Source organism: Suncus etruscus, chromosome 15 (assembly GCF_024139225.1).
Source record: "Suncus etruscus isolate mSunEtr1 chromosome 15, mSunEtr1.pri.cur, whole genome shotgun sequence".
In the NCBI taxonomy this organism is placed as follows: Eukaryota; Metazoa; Chordata; class Mammalia; order Eulipotyphla; family Soricidae; genus Suncus; species Suncus etruscus.
The window spans coordinates 19636967-19655901 of record NC_064862.1 but is presented as its reverse complement, the minus strand read 5'-3'; the positions used below and the strand labels follow the sequence as shown (position 1 = coordinate 19655901).

General features: G+C 51.4%; 1 protein-coding gene across 1 annotated transcript in view; it reads right to left on the bottom strand.

The window, feature by feature from the left end:
• Positions 1–3015: 3015 nt before the first annotated feature.
• Positions 3016–18935, bottom strand: part of ACACB (acetyl-CoA carboxylase beta) — a 75578-nt gene continuing 59658 nt past the window's right edge. Inside the window, exons 42-53 of the mRNA XM_049789387.1 lie at positions 18091–18201; positions 16947–17090; positions 16389–16509; positions 14717–14813; positions 13800–13896; positions 13287–13422; positions 11672–11849; positions 9803–9915; positions 7690–7844; positions 6077–6247; positions 5840–5976; positions 3016–4339 (exon numbers count right to left, since the gene is read on the bottom strand). Of these exons, the coding sequence (XP_049645344.1) occupies positions 4213–4339; positions 5840–5976; positions 6077–6247; positions 7690–7844; positions 9803–9915; positions 11672–11849; positions 13287–13422; positions 13800–13896; positions 14717–14813; positions 16389–16509; positions 16947–17090; positions 18091–18201 (1587 nt within the window). The 3' untranslated portion in view covers positions 3016–4212. The remainder of the gene's footprint in view (positions 4340–5839; positions 5977–6076; positions 6248–7689; positions 7845–9802; positions 9916–11671; positions 11850–13286; positions 13423–13799; positions 13897–14716; positions 14814–16388; positions 16510–16946; positions 17091–18090; positions 18202–18935) is intronic.

Below are 18935 nucleotides of genomic sequence, written 5' to 3'. Positions count from 1 at the left end.
AAAGCCGCCATAGGTGGTAGGTGTTTCTTTTGTAGGGAAAATTAATAAAAATACCTTCTCTCCTGGGATGAATCTTAAGAGAAATGCTTTTTGCAGTCTATTCAAGAAAATGTCCAATTCATTTTTGGCAGCTTGCGTTAAATTTCTGGGACTATCTAACACAGGATTACCTTCCAAAGTTTTAAACAGATTAAACAGCTCTGCATTCAAGATTCCTATCACTGGGTGGAGCCAATTTACGTCACCCAAAAGTTTCTGAAAGTCATTAAGTGTTTTAAGGTTCTCTTTTTTGATGAAAATTTTTTGTGGACGTATTGATGTTCTGTCCAAAATAAAGCCCAAGTATTGATATGGTGGCATGGTCTGTATTTTTTCTTTTCTTTTCTTTATTTTTTCGGGCCACACTCGTTTGATGCTCAGGGGTTACTCCTGGCTAAGCGCTCAGAAATTGCCCCTGGCTTGGGGGGACCATATGGGACACCGGGGACCGAACCTCGGTCCTTCTTTCGCTAGCGCTTACAAGGCAGACACCTTACCTCTAGCGCCACCTCGCCGGCCCCTGTATTTTTTCTAAAGCTATTTTCAGTCCTGCTGTTTTCAAACAATCACATAAGCATATAATTGCTGTAAATCTGTTTCATTGTAATTAAAATATCATCAGTGTAGTGATAAATAATGGCTTGGGGGGCCGGGCGGTGGCGCTAAAGGTAAGGTGCGCCTGCCTTGCCTGCGGTAGCCTTGGACGGACCGCGGTTCGATCCCCCGGTGTCCCATATGGTCCCCCAAGCCAGGAGCAACTTCTGAGCGCATAGCCAGGAGTAACCCCTGAGCGTTACCGGGTGTGGCCCAAAAACCAAAAAAAAAATAAAAAATAAAAAAAAAAATAATGCCTTGGGGAAATCTTTCATGAGCAGGGCTCAAAATTTTGTCCACAAAATATTGACACATAGCTGGTGAATTTAGCATGCCCTGGGGGAGAACAGTCCATTGAAAACGCCTGCAAGGTTGGGTATTATTAATATAAGGGACTGAGAATGCAAAATGGTGTTTATCATCTGGGTGAATAGGAATATGGTAGAAGCAGTCTTTCAAATCAATCATAATCAGTGGCCATTCCTTAGGGATTACTACAGGTGATAGTAAACCTGTCTGTAATTTTCCCATAGGTACCATAGATAAATTCACAGCTCTCAGATCCATTAACAATCTCCATTTACCAGATTTCTTTTTTATAATAAATATATGCGAATTCCATTGAAAAAAATGAAGGCTCAGTATGTCCTAGTTTTAGCTGTTCTTCCACTAATTCTGTCAGCACCTTTAATTTGTCAGTTTTAAAGGGCCACTGGCCTATCCAAATTGGTTTGTCAGATTTCCATTTTATTTTTATCAGTGATGGGGTTTTTCTGGCAGTGGCCTGGTGCAAGTCAGCCCCTGAAGAGGTTGTGCCAGTGTTGTTGCTTTTTGTTTATTTGGCATGTTTTATTGAGGAAAATGTGGATGACCAGGCACCTCAGTCGATAGAAGCACGATGTCGCCATATTGGCTCTTGGCACCAAGCCGCGATGTGATCACGTGAGGCAGCGATCACGTGATAAAGTGACGTCACGACTACCCAGGAAGCCGGAAGCGGCTGGCGGCATCGCGAGTCCTTCCCGCTGCCTAGGCCTGAAGCGATTGGCTCCTCTCGGTGTCTGTACTGTTCTTCCAGCGCAAATTTAAAGGATTTCTTTTAGTAATCTACTTGTTGGACGCATGTGTTTTCTCTCTCTTCTTGGCCATTTCAGCATGTTTTGGCTGCTTCGTGGCACTGTGTGGTTTGCATGTCATTTACATACATTTGCATGTCACTTAAAACAGCCTTTTCCATTCTGTTGCCAGGGTTACTCCTAATACACACAGGAAACCTGACAAGTCCCCCTGGCACCCCAAAGCCCTCTACCCAGGAAACAGTTGAAAGGAGTGAGGTGAAATGACAGGAGCAGGGCCAGAATGAGGACTGTTGAATAATGGGGCTGACCTCAAGAGACCCTACAGGCAATGGCCTCTAATGGCCTCTAATGACCCTACTGGCCAAAAGAAACAGGAATCGTCTAGGGAGTCCAGATCTGCAACGAATGGCCCAGGTCTGGGCCCTGCTCTCAGCATCGAGAGAAGTCCTGGAGTCTGAGGTCTCTCCCAACCCTGGAGGGCAATGGGACAGAGTCTTCATACTATGGATGATGAAAGGCCCAAGGCCACCTTTGGCTCACCATACTGAAAATCTTCACTCTGGCCAACCCTGGGTAAAGCTGACGTGGCAGGCAGAATGCATTAATGTTTCTATGGTTCTAGACCACCAGCCTTGTCTGTGAGCAATCCCCAGGAATTCTCAAAGAACAGGGTACCCCAAATGGAGAGTTCTCCAGTCTTGCCATGCTTATGCAAAGAAACAACTCAAGCTTATTAAGCCCTCTGGCAAGATTTAAGGTGACCACGGAGAAAGATTTTTTCTTTTTCTTTTTTGTTTTTGGGCCACACCCGGCATTCCTCAGGGGTTACTCCTGGCTGTCTGCTCAGAAATAGCTCCTGGCAGGCACGAGGGACCATATGGGACACTGGGATTCGAACCAACCACCTTTGGTCCTGGATCGCCTGCTTGCAAGGCAAAACGCCGCTATGCTATCTCTCCGGCCCCGAGAAAGTTTTTTTCTGCCACTTACTGAATTAAATGTGTTTAGTGGGGGGCCAGAGAGATAGCATGGAGGTAGGGCATTTGACTTGCATGCAGAAGTACGGTGGTTCAAACCCCGGCATCCCATATGGTCCCCGAGCCTGTCAGGAGTGATTTCTGAGCATAGAGCCAGGAGTAGGCCCTGAGCGCTGCCAGGTGTGACCCAAAAACCACACACACACACACACACACACACACACACACAAACACACGGTCTTCTGGTCTCTGCAAGTGGGAGGACCCTGGGAATGTCTAGGAAGGCTGCCTTTTGAGGTGCAGGTGATAAAAAGTCGAGGCCAACATTCTTTCAAAAAATAATTTATTTTTCCCATTCATTCATTTCTTGGTGGGTTTCTTGGCCACACCATTCTTGAGTCACGGACAGTCATCGCACTGGGAGGCCAACACACACTGTCCCAGCAGCTCAAATCCTTCCTCCTCCTGCCTGGATGGAACAAGCAGGAAAGCACTGCCTCCCGCCCCCCCCACTCCAGTCATGACCAGAGCCATCACCGGCTTTCCAAACACCCAAACACCCTCTCACATCCCAGCTTGAAGAGGCAGCCTCGTGGGTCTCCAAGTTGGCATAACATCTGGTACCCTCAAACAGCCCATCCCAAGGGGGTAGCTCGGCCTCTAACCCTTATCCCGGGTTGGAGGCAGGTAGGTGGGAGGGCACAGATTTAGGCTACAAACTGGTGCCACCTGCAGAGCCGGGGCAGGCAGGGGCATATGGCAAAGACATGGGTAATGCAAACGGTGGGTGGATCTCATGAGCCAGTATTCGGGAACAGACAGCTCTAACCCCTTGGGTCATGGTGGGCTCCTGGTGTATAGAAGCCAGTTAGTAAGGGGATGGGCTGAGTGACTCAGGGACCCACTCTGGGGGAAGTTGGCAACAATCCTAGTTGGGGATGCCCTGAGGGGCAGGTTGGAGGTGAGTCTCTGCACCCACTGTGCTCCCAGCCCTGGGAGGAGAGTGCAGGCCCAAGGAGACGCTTATCCAGCCAGAATCAGCCTTGCAGGAGACCAGTCCTTGTTCTCCAGGGAATAGGAGGAGGCACCATAAGAAAGACTCAGAATTCGAAGGACACAGTGGCCAGACAGTTGTTTTGGTTTCTCTTCTCAGTCCAGATGAGCAGCTCTGCTAGTGGACCCCTTCCAACGAAGCCCACCACCTAGATCCACGGGAGGCGCTGCAGGGCAGAAGGAAGTGGTCCTGCGCTTCAGGGCTTCAGCGTGCACCAGGGATGCGGCTGTCACCAGACTGAGCCAAAGGAGCTTTTTGCTCAGGGAGAGGAGCTGATTGTGTTGGGGAGGTACCCAGAGAGCCTTTTATTGACACAGGAGTCTCTGGGTTCAGCAGCCTTGCCCAAAGGACTATGATTTTTTTTCCTTTCCTTTTAAACCGAGTCCCCCAAGTCTTTGCGGGGTGTTAGGGTCAGCAGTCCAGTGGGGTTTGTCTCACCGGTGGTTCTGGGAGTGGCCAGAGGCTGGGGTCAGGTGGAGGCTGGGCTTTCCATGGTGGACAGGAGGTGGGCGATCTGGGCCCTCTCTGCCGCGCTGATGTGTTGGCTCAGGTGCATTATGCAGTCCATGGCCACCTCAGGGTTCTCCTCAACCAGGCTGGGGGGACAGGAAGAAGGATGTAGGGATCATTCCTGCCTGGAGGGCCTTGGGGACAGCCCCTCACAGTTATGGCAACCTCTTGGACAGATGCCAACCCAGAGACACCCACAGAACCCTGTCTTTCCTGTGGTGATCCCCAAAGGGAGAGGAAGGGATGAAATAGGGCATGAAGATTTCAGTGCTCAGAGGACTAACAAGTGAACATACTGGTCACTAGCAGCGTGGATGAGTCTTGAGGCTTCCCCTGAAACTCCATTTCTGAATTATTTGTTTACTTATTTATTTTGGTTTTCAGGCTATACCCAGCGATGCTCAGGGGCTACCCCTAGTTCTGCACTCAGGAATCACTCTTGGAGTTGCTTGGGAGAGCCTATGGGATGCCGAGGCTCCCAACCCCGGTCAGCTCTGTGCAAGGCGAATGCCTTCCCATCTATGCTATCACTCGGGCCCATGAAATTCAGTTTTAAGCCTCCAAAAGAGGAAGGGTCCCTTCCTCCCAGGAGATACCATGGGAGTGGGGGGAGCTGGTCCCCTCCCCAGGAAAAGCTGACCAAGGGAATGCAGCCACTCTAGTGGGTGGGTTTCTTGTTTATTTATGTTTTGGGGTCACACCTGCCAGTGTTCAGGGCTTACTCCTGGCTCTGTACTCAGGAATCACTCCTGTATATGCTCAGGGTATGTGTGGGGGACCCTATGGGATGCCGGGGATGGAAAGCAAGTGGACAAAGCAAGGCAAAAGCCCTTCCCTGGGGCTGGAGGGTTATTGCAGAGGTAAAACGTTTGCCTTGCATGCGGCCAACCTGGTTCTATTTCTGGCATCCCATATGGTCCCCTAGTCTGCCAGGGGGCAATTTCTGACTGCAGAGCCAGGAGTAACCCCTGAGCGCTGCTGGGTGTGGCCCAGAAACCAATCAATAAATTAAGTTAAAAAAATAAAGCCCAGGGGCCGGAGAGATAGCATGGAGGTAAGGCGTTTGCCTCTCATGCAGGAGGTCATCGGTTCGAATCCCGGCGTCCCATATATGGTCCTCCCGTGCCTGCCAGGAGCAATTTCTGAGCCTGGAGCCAGGAATAACCCCTGAGCACTGCCGGGTGTGACCCAAAAACCACAAAAAAAAATAAAATAAAATAAAGCCCAGGGGCCGGCGAGGTGGCGCTAGAGGTAAGGTGTCTGCCTTGCAAGCGCCAGCCAAGGAAGGACCGAGGTTCCATCCCCCGGCGTCCCATATGGTCCCCCCAAGCCAGGGGCAATTTCTGAGCGCTTAGCTAGGAGTAATCCCTGAGCATCAAATGGGTGTGACCCGAAAAAACAAAAAAAAATTTAATAAATAAAATAAAGCCCTTCCCTATGTGCTGTCCCTCCAGCCCCTGCAGAAGGTGGCTTTTAAACAAAGGCCTGTGCAGGGATGGGAGTGTGTAGCTCATACCACTGCTACATCCCAAGCCTTCTCCTTCTACTTCCCTCCCCCCCGCCCCCAGGCCTTGGGCGCTGCTCACCCTCGGATTGTCTTGAGGACAGAGTCACGCTGCAGGTACTTGATGTTGTCGCTGATGGTGGAGCGCAGCTTGTCCCCCACCTGCCAGTGCTGCTCCAGCCACTGCACCACCATCTGGTTATTGTCCCACAGGTAGGCCTGGAGTGAGGCAGCAGGTCGAGAGGGGAGCTCGTTGAGCCCTGAGCCTGGGACTCCCCACTTCCCACTCCTCAGTGTCCACCCGCGTCTCCCCACGCACCTTGACGGCGCCCTCGGTCTCCACGAACCAGCGGCGCAGCATGGACTGGATGTGCACATGGCCCAGCTCCCCACACGAACGCACGATCTCCTGGTGGACTTGGGCCTCCAGCAGCAGGCGGCGAAGGCGCCAGTACAGGAAGGTGCGTGATGTCCTCCACTCCAGCACGTCCTGCCATCAGCCCCCAGCCCAGTCTGAGTCCCTGGGAAGGGCGCAAGGCCCTGCCACAAAGGCCAAAGCCCCCTCTGGTGCCCATCCCAGCAGGCAGGGTGCCATGCACACTGCTTACACACAAGGCAGAACTGGAGTTTTCCCAGAGTGTAGAATTAGTCCGGTTCAAGGTGATGGCAGGATTGGAGCACTAAGAAGTGGAGGGGAGTAGGGGGCAGGGGGGAGTGTCTACTTGGAGGCCGGGGAAAATGTGGGTAGGGGTGTGTGATGCCAGGGACCTGGGGGTGATCCCTAAACCTGGCCCTGTGGTTATGAACACATACAGGGTCAGGAGGGTGTTTCCCAAACTGAGTATTTGAAATAACTTTAAGAAAATGATGCTGGTGCCTGGTCCCTAGGCCTGGGCATTCTGACTTCACTGGTCCCCACAGCCAACTGGGCAGTCTTTTGTTTATTTTAAACTTGGAGCCACCCCTCCCCTCCACATGCACAGACTGGTGTCTGGGGGCGACTCACAGCTGGGTGCTCAGTTCCTCCTTCCATGAATGAAGGAGGAAGGATACGGAGCCTCCAGCTTCTGCCTGAGCTCCAAAACAAGGAGCCTTTCTCCCTTCCCTGAGAATTTTTTGTTTGTTTATTTATTTATTTATTTTTGGTTTACTCCTGAAATTGCTCTTGGCAGGCTCCAGGGGAAACATATGAGATTCCTGGAGATCAAACCCAGGTCAGCAGCAAGCAAGGCAAATGCCCTACCTGCTATACTATAGCTTCAGCCCTGCCCTGGGAAGCAGGGCGATCTCCGGGAGCTAAAGAAATCACTGTGGGGAAGTCACAAAATCAAAACCCTCAATAAAAAAAGTTTCCAGATGAATTTTAAAAATTTTGTCTGTGGACCTGGAGAGATAGCACAGTGATGTTTGCAAGCAGCCGATCCAGGACCAAAGGTGGTTGGTTCGAATCCCGGTGTCCCATATGGTCCCCCGTGCCTGCCAGGAGCTATTTCTGAGCAGACAGCCAGGAGTGACCCCTGAGCACTGCCGGGTGTGACCCAAAAACCAAAAAAAAAAAAAAAAGTCTGTTTTGGGGTCATCCCCGGTGGTACTCAGCACTTACTCCTACCACTACACCCAGGAGATCACTCCTGGTCATGCTCAGAGACCATCTGGGGTGCTGGGGCTCAAATGCTCTCCTTGCTGTCCTCTCTCTCCCTTTCTGGTCCCAGGTCTCTAGATGATTGCTTTAGTTTGAGGGCCACACCTGACTCTGCACTCAGAAAGTGCTCAGGGGATGCTATGGTGTGTCAGGGACAGAACCTCAAGGTGGACCGCATGCAAGGCAGGTGCCCCCCTCCCTGCTATGCCTTTGGCCCTCCAGGTGATTCTGATGTGCAGTGCTAACACCCAGGATGGTGTTAGCATCACCCAGCTCCCCTGCCCCCTCACCGAGATGACGCCCTTCTCTAGCATCCGGCCCGGAGTGTCATGCAGGTCGGCAAACTGCACTGCCACTTGGTGATAGATGGGCAGCAGCTGCTCCTCCCGCTCCTTCAGCTGCGCCTCCAGCTCCTTCATCTCCTTGTCTGAGAGGTCCGGAGCCCCTGCGGGTTGCATAGGGGCTGGTCAGTCTCAGGAAACCAGGAACCAGGGCTCCACCAGCAGCTGGAGCACTGCCACTGATAGGACCCCGACATGGAGTTGCGTGTGGGGCTTAGAAATGCTCTCATATCAGCCATGGGCAACTCACGGCAACCTAACTCTTCTAAGTGCTGGGAAATAGAAAAGAAATATATCACCTTATAGGGATAGTCACTGGGGTGTGAAGATCAGAAACTAAAACTCAGGGCCGGAGAGATAGCATGGAGGTAGGGCGTTTGCCTTTCATGCAGAAGGATGGTGGTTTGAATCCTGGCATCCCCTAAGCCTGCCAGGAGTGATTTCTGAGCGCAGAGCCAGGAGTAACCCCTGAGTGCTGCTGGGTGTGGCCCAAAAACCAAAACCAAAACAAAACAAAAAAGAAACTAAAACTCACAGGAGCTCCCTTCTGTGCCTACAGACAAATCCCATGAACTCTGCAAACTGCCAGAACTTACCCAAGAGAAAACCAATTACTTAGATAGTCCTGTACGATATGAACTAAGAAGAGGAATGAATTAGTAGCCTCAGATCCAAAAGTTTATTTAAAGAGGGAATGGACACTGGTGAAAGAACTGCCACTGGAACATTGTACACCATTATTTTTTGTTTTTGGGTCACACCCGGTGACGCTTGGGGGTTACTCCTGGCTCTGCGCTCAGAAATCGCTCCTGGCAGGCTTGGGTGATCATATGGGGAGCTGGGATTTGAACCACCGTCCTTCTTGAGTTGGCTATGTGCAAGGTAAACGCCCTACTGCTGTGCTATCTCTCCAGCCCCCTTTGAACACCTTTAATTCAGTCATGAGTAACTGTAATTCATGGCGACTAAAAAAATTTTTTTAAAGAAATAACAGCAATTCCACCTAAACTCAGAAAACAGGAGGAAGAAATATACCTAGATTCAATCTGTAAGTCAGTAATATCCTCACAGCAAACTAGGAAAAACACTGAATTGTTACATTTAATCTGAGACTTTTTTTTTTTTTTTTTGGTTTTTGGGTCACACCAGGCAGCGCTCAGGGGTTACTACTGGCTCTGCACTCAGAAATCGCTCCTGGCAGGCTCGGGAGACCATATGGGATGCCTGGATTCAAACCACCGTCCTTATGCATGCAAAGCAAATGCCCTACCTCCATGCTATCTCTCTGGCCCCTAATCTGGAACAGTTAAAAGGAATTCCACCTAAAATTACAAGTAAAGGACCAAAGTGATAGCATGGAGGAGAGAGCATTTGTCTTGCATACAGTTGACCCGGGTTCGACCACAGGCATTGCATATGGTCCCCCGAGCTTGCCAGGAGTGATTCTTGAGCATAGAGGCAGGAATAACCCTTGAGCCCTGCTGGATGTAGCCCCAAAATAAAACAAAACAACCAAAAAAAGAAGTAACTTCAAAAAAAGAAATAACTATCTGTGGTATGTCAGGCTAAAAGGCTGGACTTGCCATATATGGAGATTTAATTTAAGATGGTTTTCCAAACCCTTTCCCAGTCTGTGGTCCTTCTGGCCAAGTTTCCTTCCTGTGGCCCCTGCTGTACCACCAAGGTAGTCCCCAAAGTCCTGGGGCTCTGGGAGATCTAAGCCCCTTAAGAAACACTGATTTGGGCCCGGAGAGATAGCACAGCGGTGTTTGCCTTGCAAGCAACCAGACCAAAGGTGGTTGGTTTGAATCCCAGTGTCCCATATGGTCCCCCGTGCCTGCCAGGAGTGATTTCTGAGCAGACAGCCAGGAGTAACCCCTGAGCACCACCGGGTGTGGCCCAAAAACCAAAAAAAAAAAAAAAAAAAAAAAAAAGAAAAAGAAACACTGATTTAAACTATTGCACAGTTATGCAGCTGTTTGGCAGGGTTTTTTCAACCCCTCACTAGTGTCTTTTGTAGGGCCTCCCACATCCAAGGCGGATGCCTTTTGGGGCTACTCACCAAGCTTTTCCACGAGTTTCTTGTAGACTGGGTCAATCCTTTTCATGGCCTTTGTGAGATCTTTCTGTCGGAACTTAATCTCCACGGTCCCTTCTGGCTCCAGAACACCCCCTCTTAAAAAAAAAATAAAAAAGAGGCAAAGGTAGGAATCTCTTGCATCTTTTTTGAAGTAATAGTCAGAAGACATGAGGTGAAGGCAAGAGAGCCAGGCAATATGTGGGTCAGGATTCAGCTCTTTCATAGACTTCCTGTGTAACTGTAGATAGTTCACTCATTCTCTGATCATTGCTTCTGACATTTCACTAATACAGGGAAATTTGTGGCTGAAGAGAAACCATAGTACATAAGGCCCTTGGTAGCACTCAGCCAACTCAGGTTCACTCCCTGGCACCCCAGATGGTCCCTTGAGCCCCAGCAGGAGACACCAATGAGTGCAGAGCCAGGAGTCAATCCTAAGCACTGCAGGGGGTAATCCCCTCCAACACCCCCTATTAGGTCACTGTAGTGAAAGTCTCATGCCCCCATCCCAGGGGGATTGGGGGATGCAGGTCTGGAAGCATCACTGACACAGAAAATAATCCACACAAGGTTGAAGAGATAAAACAGGTTCAGGAACTTCCACCACAAGCTATCTGCAAGCATGCAAAGGGTAACAGCAGGCAGGCAGGCTAGCTGTAGGACCGAAACCACAAGAAGTCTCTTCCAAGGTCTAGGAAGAAAGGGAGAGAGGGAGGGAGGGAGGAAGGAAGGGAAGACAGAGAGAAAGAAGGAAGGAAGACAGAGAGAAAGAAGGAAGGAAGGAAGGAAGGAAGGAAGGAAGGAAGGAAGGAAGGAAGGAAGGAAGGAAGGAAGGAAGGAAGGAAGGAAGGAAGGGAAGAAGGGAGGGAGGAAGGAAGGAAGGAGGAAGGAAGGAAGGAAGGAAGGAAGGAAGGAAGGAAGGAAGGAAGGAAGGAAGGAAGGAAGGAAGGAGAAAGGAAATGAGGGAAGGAAGAAAAGGAAAGAAGGAAGGGAGGGAAGGAGGGAGAGAGGAAGGAAGGGAGGGCGGGAGGGAGGGAGGGAAGGAGAAAAAGAGGGAGGAGGGAAAGAAACAAAGTTCCTGCACACTGTCAGGGCCTTAGTCTCTTGAGGCCGTAAGACTGACCTCAGAGCCATACAATCTTTCCTCTCCCATTGCTGGTCCTACCTTCTCCCCTTTCCCTGCTCCTGATGTCCCTTTAGTAGATGACACAAGATGTGGGATACAGCCTGAACCCAGGGGAGCTGCTCCCCATCTCCAACCTTCCTTGTCCCTCAGCTCCCCTTCCAGACCTTCTTTCCTCTTAACCTGGATGCCTCTTTTTTTGATGTGTTTAGGGCCACACCTGCCAGTACCAAGCAAGTTCCCTCCCCACTGTACTATTACTCCAACCCATAGATTCTTGTTTTTTTTCTGGTATGGATTTTTCTTTTGGGTTTTGAACACACCTGGCAGCAGAGTTTACTTCTGGCTCTGAGCTCAAAATTACTCTTGGCAGGCTTGGGGGACCATATGTGATGCTGGGGATAGTACCAGGTCAACCACATGCAAAACAAACACCCTCACCAACTGTGTTATCAGTATGACCACCCTTCTTTTTAATTAGATAGGAGCAATTAGGGTCATGTACACTCCAATCATCATGTTCTATCTACCCCACCTGAATTCTTTGTTTTTCTTTATTACAAGTGTCTGGGGATCAGGCAAGTCTCTGTTATAAGGAGCAATGATTCCTCCAGAGCTCCAGCCACCAACTCTCCTGACAAAATCCGGTCTGGTGCCAGTGACTAATTTCAGCTGAGGAATAAAGCCCAATAGAAACGTATTAGGGGTACAAGGTATTGGGCACCCACCTGCTCTCTTTGTCTGCATACATCTCCATGCACAGGGGGTTGATGGTGGGGTCCACCACCACCCAGGAGCCCCCCCGGAGCTCGGCGTAGGGAGGAATATAGATGAGGACTGGCTGCTTGTACTGGCGAAGGCCGTCCACAATGTAGGCGCCAAACTTCAGCACCTGGTCGTACATGTCTGTAGAGAGAAGCCATCGGTCGATGAGGGGAGTTTTTCCCGGCCCCCACACCTGCCATGTCCTACAGCCTCTGGGCACAGAGAGACCTAGAAGCTGCCATCTTTGGGATTGCTTGGGCAAGTCATGCTGGGGGTCCTGGCCCAGCAAATTCCTTCCAGTTCTGCCTCAAAGGTATCCTCGTCCTGGACCAGATTATTCCCTGCTCTCCTGGCCCCACACCAGGACTCCCCCCACAGAAACCGCCCCCAATGTCAAGTGAAGGCTTAATCCATAGCTACCCCTAAATCCGCACTGAAAACTGGAGCACGCTGTGTGGTCACAACAGCACTTAAGAAAGCCAATACTGGGACCAGCTCAGCAGAGAGGGTGTTTGGCTTGAATGTGGCAGACCCAGATTCAATCTCTTACTTCCCATAGAGTCCCCAGAGCACTGCCACGAATGACCCCTGAGTACAGAGCCAAGAATAACCATGAGCACCACTGGGTGTGGCTCAAAAAGAAAAGCAAAGAAAAAAAGAAGGAAGGAAGGAAAGTCCGGAGAGATAGCATGGAGGTAAGGCGTTTGCCTTGCACGTAGAAGGACAGTGGTTTGAATCCCGGCATCCCATATAGTCCCCCGAGCCTGCCAGGAGTGATTTCTGAGCGTAAATCCAGGAGTTGCCCCTGAGCGCTGCTGGGTGTGACCCAAAAACAAAAATAAGAACAAAAAAGGAGGAAAGGAAGGAAGGAAGGAAGGAAGGAAGGAAGGAAGGAAGGAAGGAAGGAAGGAAGGAAGGAAGGAAGGAAGGAAGGAAGGAAGGAAGGAGGGAGGGAGGGAGGGAGGGAGGGAGGGAGGGAGGGAGGAAAGAAGGAAGGGAGGGAGGGAGGAAGGGAGGGAGGGAGGAAGGGAGGGAGGGAGGGAGGAAGAGGGCCGGAGCGAAGTGCAGTGGTAGGGCATTTGCCTTACATGTGGCTGACCCAGGACGGACCTCAGTTTGATCCCCAGAGTCCCATATGGTCCCCCATAGAGGAGTGATTTCTGAGTGCAAAGCCAGGAGAAACTCCTGAGTGATGTTGGGTGGAAAGAAAGGAAGAAACAAAAGGAAGGAAGAAAGTCAGAAAAGAAAAGAAAAAAATCCTGGGACTGACTTATTACATTTGTGCTTCAGTTATTAGTCACAGTTGGGCCTGTTCTTAGCCACAGAGACGATACATGGAGGTTCAGAGAGGTGATTGGCTTATAAGGTGTCATGGCTGACCTGTGCACTCCTTAGTCCAGGTCCTTCCCCTGCACCCTCAGAGCCAATCTTGGGGCTGATGGTCACTGACTCCAAATGTGCTCATGGCTTAAGGTCACAGCCACCAGGCTCTATGGACAGCACAGCCTCCTCTTACCCGTGGGGATGTGCCCACCCAGGGACTGGGTCTCTGGGGCACCCAGAGAAAGCAGATCTCACCTTTCATGCCCCCCGAGAAGCCCCTCCAGTTGGCAAAAATCATCAGGGGCAGCTTCTCCCGGTTGAAGTCTTTAATGGCCTGGGCTGTCTTGTAGGCCGAATCCGGAAACCATACCTGGCCCGCCTGCTGAATGATCTAGATAGAACAAGGAGCCACCCGGATCAGTATGTGAGATTCGTGGGGACCAGGAAGGGCTGCCCTGGTGAGTGCAGGGCTCAAGAATCACTCAAGCTCAAGGGCTGTCCCACCTCCCACTGCAGCCCAGTTGAGAGGTCCAGGAAATGCTTCACCTGAGCTCCTCCAGCATGAGCCTTGGGTCCCCCCTTCCCTGTACCCCTATCAGCAGCACTTTCCAAGGGTCTGGTCTTCCCCCCAAAAGCGGCAGCCACTGCCAAACCTTCGAGAGCCCATGAAGAGGGACTCAGGGAAGAGCGAGAGAGTTAGCTGCCTGGGCAAGGACGCCATCTTACACTGACCCCACAGAAGATGGGTGGGAGCCCAGGACCCCTCACCTTGGCCTCTGAGTCCAGGTTGGCCGGATCTGCGGGGATGGCTACCTCCACCGTCCTCGTCTCCACGGCGATCACGCCCACGGGGATCCCGCCCAACCTGCACAGGGAGCCAAGTACAGGTGGGATCCAGCTCTAGGGAATAGCCACAGAGGGTGGGAGGGGGAGTTGCATAGGACACCCCACTTCTATGCTGGCTGTGGAAGTGATAGTGCGCCCTGGCTGTAAAGCAGACTGGAGAGGGTTAGGCCAGTGCAGAGCAGGGAGCAGGGCTGCCTTCTAGAATGTTCCAGGACCACCATAGCCATTGTGCACAGTACTGGTCACGGAGAGGGATTAGAGGTTGTGGACAGCAAGGTGTTCACCACGTCTGTCCCCTCCCTGTCATCTCCATCCATGGGGACTGTATTCATCACTGGTGGTACATGGTAGCCACAAAGCACAGAGCAGGGACCAAGTGATAGCACAGTGGGTAGAGCTTTTGCCTTGCATGCGGCCAATCCAAATTTGATGCCCAGCATCCCATATGGTCCCCAGAGCCTGTCAGGAGTAATTTCTAAGAGCAGAGCCAGGAGTAACACCTGAGTGCTGCCAGTATAGCTCCGAAACAAAACAAAACCAAAAAAATAAAACAAAGATCAGGAGATGCCTTCAGAAAACCAAGTGGGGCCCAGAGAGATAGCACAGCGGTGTTTGCCTTGCAAGCAGCCGATATAGGACCAAAGGTGGTTGGTTGGAATCCCGGTGTCCCATATGGTCCCCCGTGCCTGCCAGGAGCTATTTCTGAGCAGACAGCCAGGAGTAACCCCTGAGCACCGCCAGGTGTGGCCCAAAAACCAAAAAAAGAAAACCAAGTGGAAGTGATCTTGGGGTCACTGTCTGAACACTGGGGTAACCTGACACTGGGGACATATGGTTACCTAGCTCGTCCTGTCACCACCGTCTGGGCCCAAGGCTGCAGGATTTCCCGGAAGCTGCCCTGGTCGAAGAAGCCGCTCTGCCAGGCCCCCTTCACAGCTGTGGGGAGACAGAGGCCCAAGAGAGAGAGATGATGGTGGGGCCTGCACCCAAGTACTCCTGGTCGCCTGCTCCCCAAGCTAAGCACAGCCTGGCCACCAGAGCCCATGACTTTTCTATTGGAAATAGAATAAAAATAAAATAGGTTTTTGGTTGTTTTTTTTTTTTTTTTTAGTTTTGGTTTTTGGTTTTCGGGCCACATCCAGCAGTGCTTAGGGGCTACTCCTGGCTCTATGCTCAGAAATTGCCCCCAGCAGGCTTGGGAGGCCATATGGGATGCTGGGATTCGAACCACCATCCTTCTGCATGCAAGGCAAATGCCCTACCACTGTGCTATCTCTCTGTCCCCAAAAATAAAATAGTTTTTTAAATAAAAATAAATCTTACGGGGCCGCAGAGATAGCACAGTGGTGTTTGCCTTGCAAGCAGGCAAACCAGGACCTAAGGTGGTTGGTTCGAATCCCGGTGTCCCATACAGGTCCCCCCACCCCACCCCACCCCCGTGCCTGCCAGGAGCTATTTCTGAACAGATAGCCAGGAGTAACCCCTAAGCATCACTGGGTGTGGCCCAAAAACAACAACAAAATAAATTATTTTATTTATTTATTTTTGTTTTTTGGGCCACACCCGTGATGCTCAGGGGTCACTCCTGGCTATGTGCTCAGAAATTGCTCCTAGCTTGGGGGACCATATGGGACACTGGGGGATCAAACAGCGGTCTGTCCTAAGCTAACGCTGGCAAGGCAGATGCCTTACCGCTAGCACCAGCACTCTGTGCCAATTTTTTAATTTTTAAATAAAAATAGTTTTTAATAGAGGCCAGAGCCAGCAGAAATCTGGGAGGGTCTGGGGAAGCTCTGAATGAGCTCTAGGGGCCCAAATTCAGGGCTTCATCATGTATGGCACATGTGTGGCCGGCCACTCGGGCAAACTCCTCAGGTTCCTGGAAAATCACAGCAACCCCAACACCTGGCCAAAAATGCCAACGAAAGGAACTAAACCACAAGCAAAAAAACTCAACCCTTGCTCCAAACAAAAACAAAAACCCAGTAGGCGGAGCAACAGCACAACAGGTAGGCCATGTATGTGGCTGACCTGGGTTCAATCCCTAGGATCCCCTATGCAGCCCCTCAGGGCCCCACCAAAAGTGATCCATGAGCACAGAGCTAGGAGTAAGCTCTAATAAGCACTCCTGGGTGTGGCCCAAATCAAAAAGAAACCATAAAAGGAGCCACAGTGATATTACAGAGGGGGCAGCATTTGCTTGCATGAGGCCAACCTGGGTTCGACACACAGCATTCTTTAGGGTCCCCTGAGCACCGCCGGGAATGATTCCTCAATGCAGAGTCAGGAGTAACCCCTGAGCTCTGTTGTATGTGGCCCAAAAACCAAAAACAAACTAACTGGGCTGTAAGTGATGCTCCCACTCAGGAATTCAGGCCCAGAGAGTGGCTGCTAACCCCACCAAGGTCCATAGAGAAATCCCCCACCCCACCCTCAGCTTTGGCATCTGCCTCTTCCTCCTGGGAAGCCCTTGGAAGCCTCAGGCTACTGGTCATAAGCCGTTGGTCTTGCCTGGGTGCGGCCTCCCTGCAAGCATCCATCGGGGATCGTAGGGAGCTCTGGACGGGTGAAACTCGATTTCCCGGTCGATGGGGTCGCTGGGCACAATGATGGGGACGGGGCTGTGATTGTCCTAGAAGAGATGCCACCAGCAGGGATCAGAGGGCTCATTCCTGGTGCCTTCCTGCTCCCCAAAACACTCCTGTTTTCAAGCTATGACCAGCCAGGCTGGGGCCCAGACGAAGGCATGCAACCCACCCAGATTCAATCCCTGGCACCCCCCATATGGTCCCCTGAGCCCCCAGCTGGACTGATTCCTGAGCACAGAGACAGGAGTATGAGTCCCCCGAAATAAGACAAACACAGCCGAGGGCAGTTGTGTCAGGATAACTGCCAGAGCAGGAAGGAGGGGAGACAAAAGAAAAAATCCATCCCCAACCCTTCTGCCAGACCCTACTTCCCTCCCTTCCGCACCCCAACAGTAGAACCTTGGTCTTTCAGGCTCTGGGTTGAGGGGTGTGTCTCAGTGGGCGTAACTATGCGGTGAGCATGGCTGGGGGAGAGCAGTACCCTGGGCAAGTATGACAGCCACTCCAGAATGGTGAAGACACCCTCGAAGTCGTCGGGCACTGTGATGTGGGCAACGCCGTTGTTGTGCATGATCTGCACACCACCCAGCTGGTTGTTGGATGTGTACACCTCTCGGCCCAGCACCTGTACGGAGGACATTGGTTTGGGGTGCATACTCACCTGTTCTGGGGGCTTCCCCCACAGCAGCCTTGAGTCCCAGCATGCTCACCCAGTGCAGGAAAATCTGGGACATTTCCTTTTCCCTTCTCCAGCAGCCAGTGATTCAGCTCCTGTACAGCCCACCTCTGGGGCAAATCCCCCGAGAGCCTCACCTAACCTAGCTGCTCTGCACCCAACCTGAGAACCTGCATTTCCTGCTGCTTCAGGAGGGAATGAGACTGGGGTGGGGTGGCTAGCAGACATTACTACATGGTTTGGGTCGGTGGCAGGCGGGAAAAAGTGGGAAATGGCCCACTCACCAGGACTCTGCAGAAACGCAGAAGACAGAAGAGACTATTTTAGACTGGCAAGAGGAGGAAGGCAAGTGCCCTCTGCCCTTTGCTGGTCTTTATAAAACCATCTCAATCGGGCCCGGAGAGATAGCACAGTGGCGTTTGCCTTGCAAGCAGCCGATCCAGGACCAAAGGTGGTTGGTTCGAATCCCAGTGTCCCATATGGTACCCCGTGCCTGCCAGGAGCTATTTCTGAGCAGACAGCCAGGAGTAACCCCTGAGCATCGCCGGGTATGGCCCAAAAACAAAAACAAAAACAAAAAAACAATATCTCAATCATTGGCAGAAAGATTGAAAGCTTGAAACCCAGGAAGCTGGAGCAATATACAGCAGGCAGAGTGCTTGCCTTGCACGCAACTAACCTGTTCAATCCCTGGCACCCTATAAGGTCCCCTGACCACTGCCAAGAGTGATTCCTTGGTACATGGCAAGAGTAACCCCTGAGCTACCCTGGCTGTGGCCCAAAAGACAAGACAGCCAAGTGATCTCTCTCTCTCTCTCTCTCTCCCCAACTCCCTTCCCCACTTGTGTTAGGAGCGAGAGAAGCAGTGTCACACTGAGGGAAGGAGCAAACCCTTAGGCTGTGTCTAGGAAGCTCATCTGAGCACCCCAGCCCCCCAACTCGGAGGTACCTTATTGAGAGCACCTGCTCCCGTCAAGATGATGTGAGAATTTTCCACCTGGATCACGCGCTGGCCCAGCCTCACCAGGTATGCCCCGATGCCCAGGGCTCGGCAGGTCACCTGTGGGCATAGAAGCAAGCTAAGATCCACCCTCTGGTGGGCAAAGCTCAGGTTCTGGAGCACAAGAGAAAGTCAGACACCCACTGGGGTAAGCTCAAGGGCAGAGGTGGAAATTGGGTCTGAACCACCGACCAGGTCCCCATCAGGAAAGCAGGGATGGGCGGGTGCTGTGTGTACTAGGATGGCAAGAACCAGACATGTCCCAGGAAGGGCTGCACCCAGTTCAAGTGCCAGGGACAAGTCGATAGCACAGTGGGGAGGGCATTGCCTTGCGTTAAGCTGAACTGGGTTTGATCCCCGACATTTCATAGGGTCCCCTGCCAGAAGCAAATGCTGAGCACAGAGCAGGAGTAACTGAGCATTGCCAGAAATGGCCCAAAAATCTGCCCCCCAAACAAAACAAATCTACCCAGAATTCGTTTATTTTTTGGGGAAATAGATTTTGGGGCTACATCATCTGGGCTAACAACACTGTACTATCATTCTGGTCTCACAAACACAATTTTTGTTTTTGTTTTTGGGTCACACCTGGCTGCACTCTGGGTGCACTCTGCACTCTGGCTTTGAGCTCAGAAGTGGCTCCTGGCAGGCTCGGGGGACCATATGGAATGCCAGGGAACATGGGTCTATCCCTAGTTGGCAGCGTGCAAGGCAAACGCCTTACTGCCAAGCTATCACTTTAGCCCACAAAATTATTTTTTAAAGCAGTAGTCTACTACCAAAACAAATGAAAT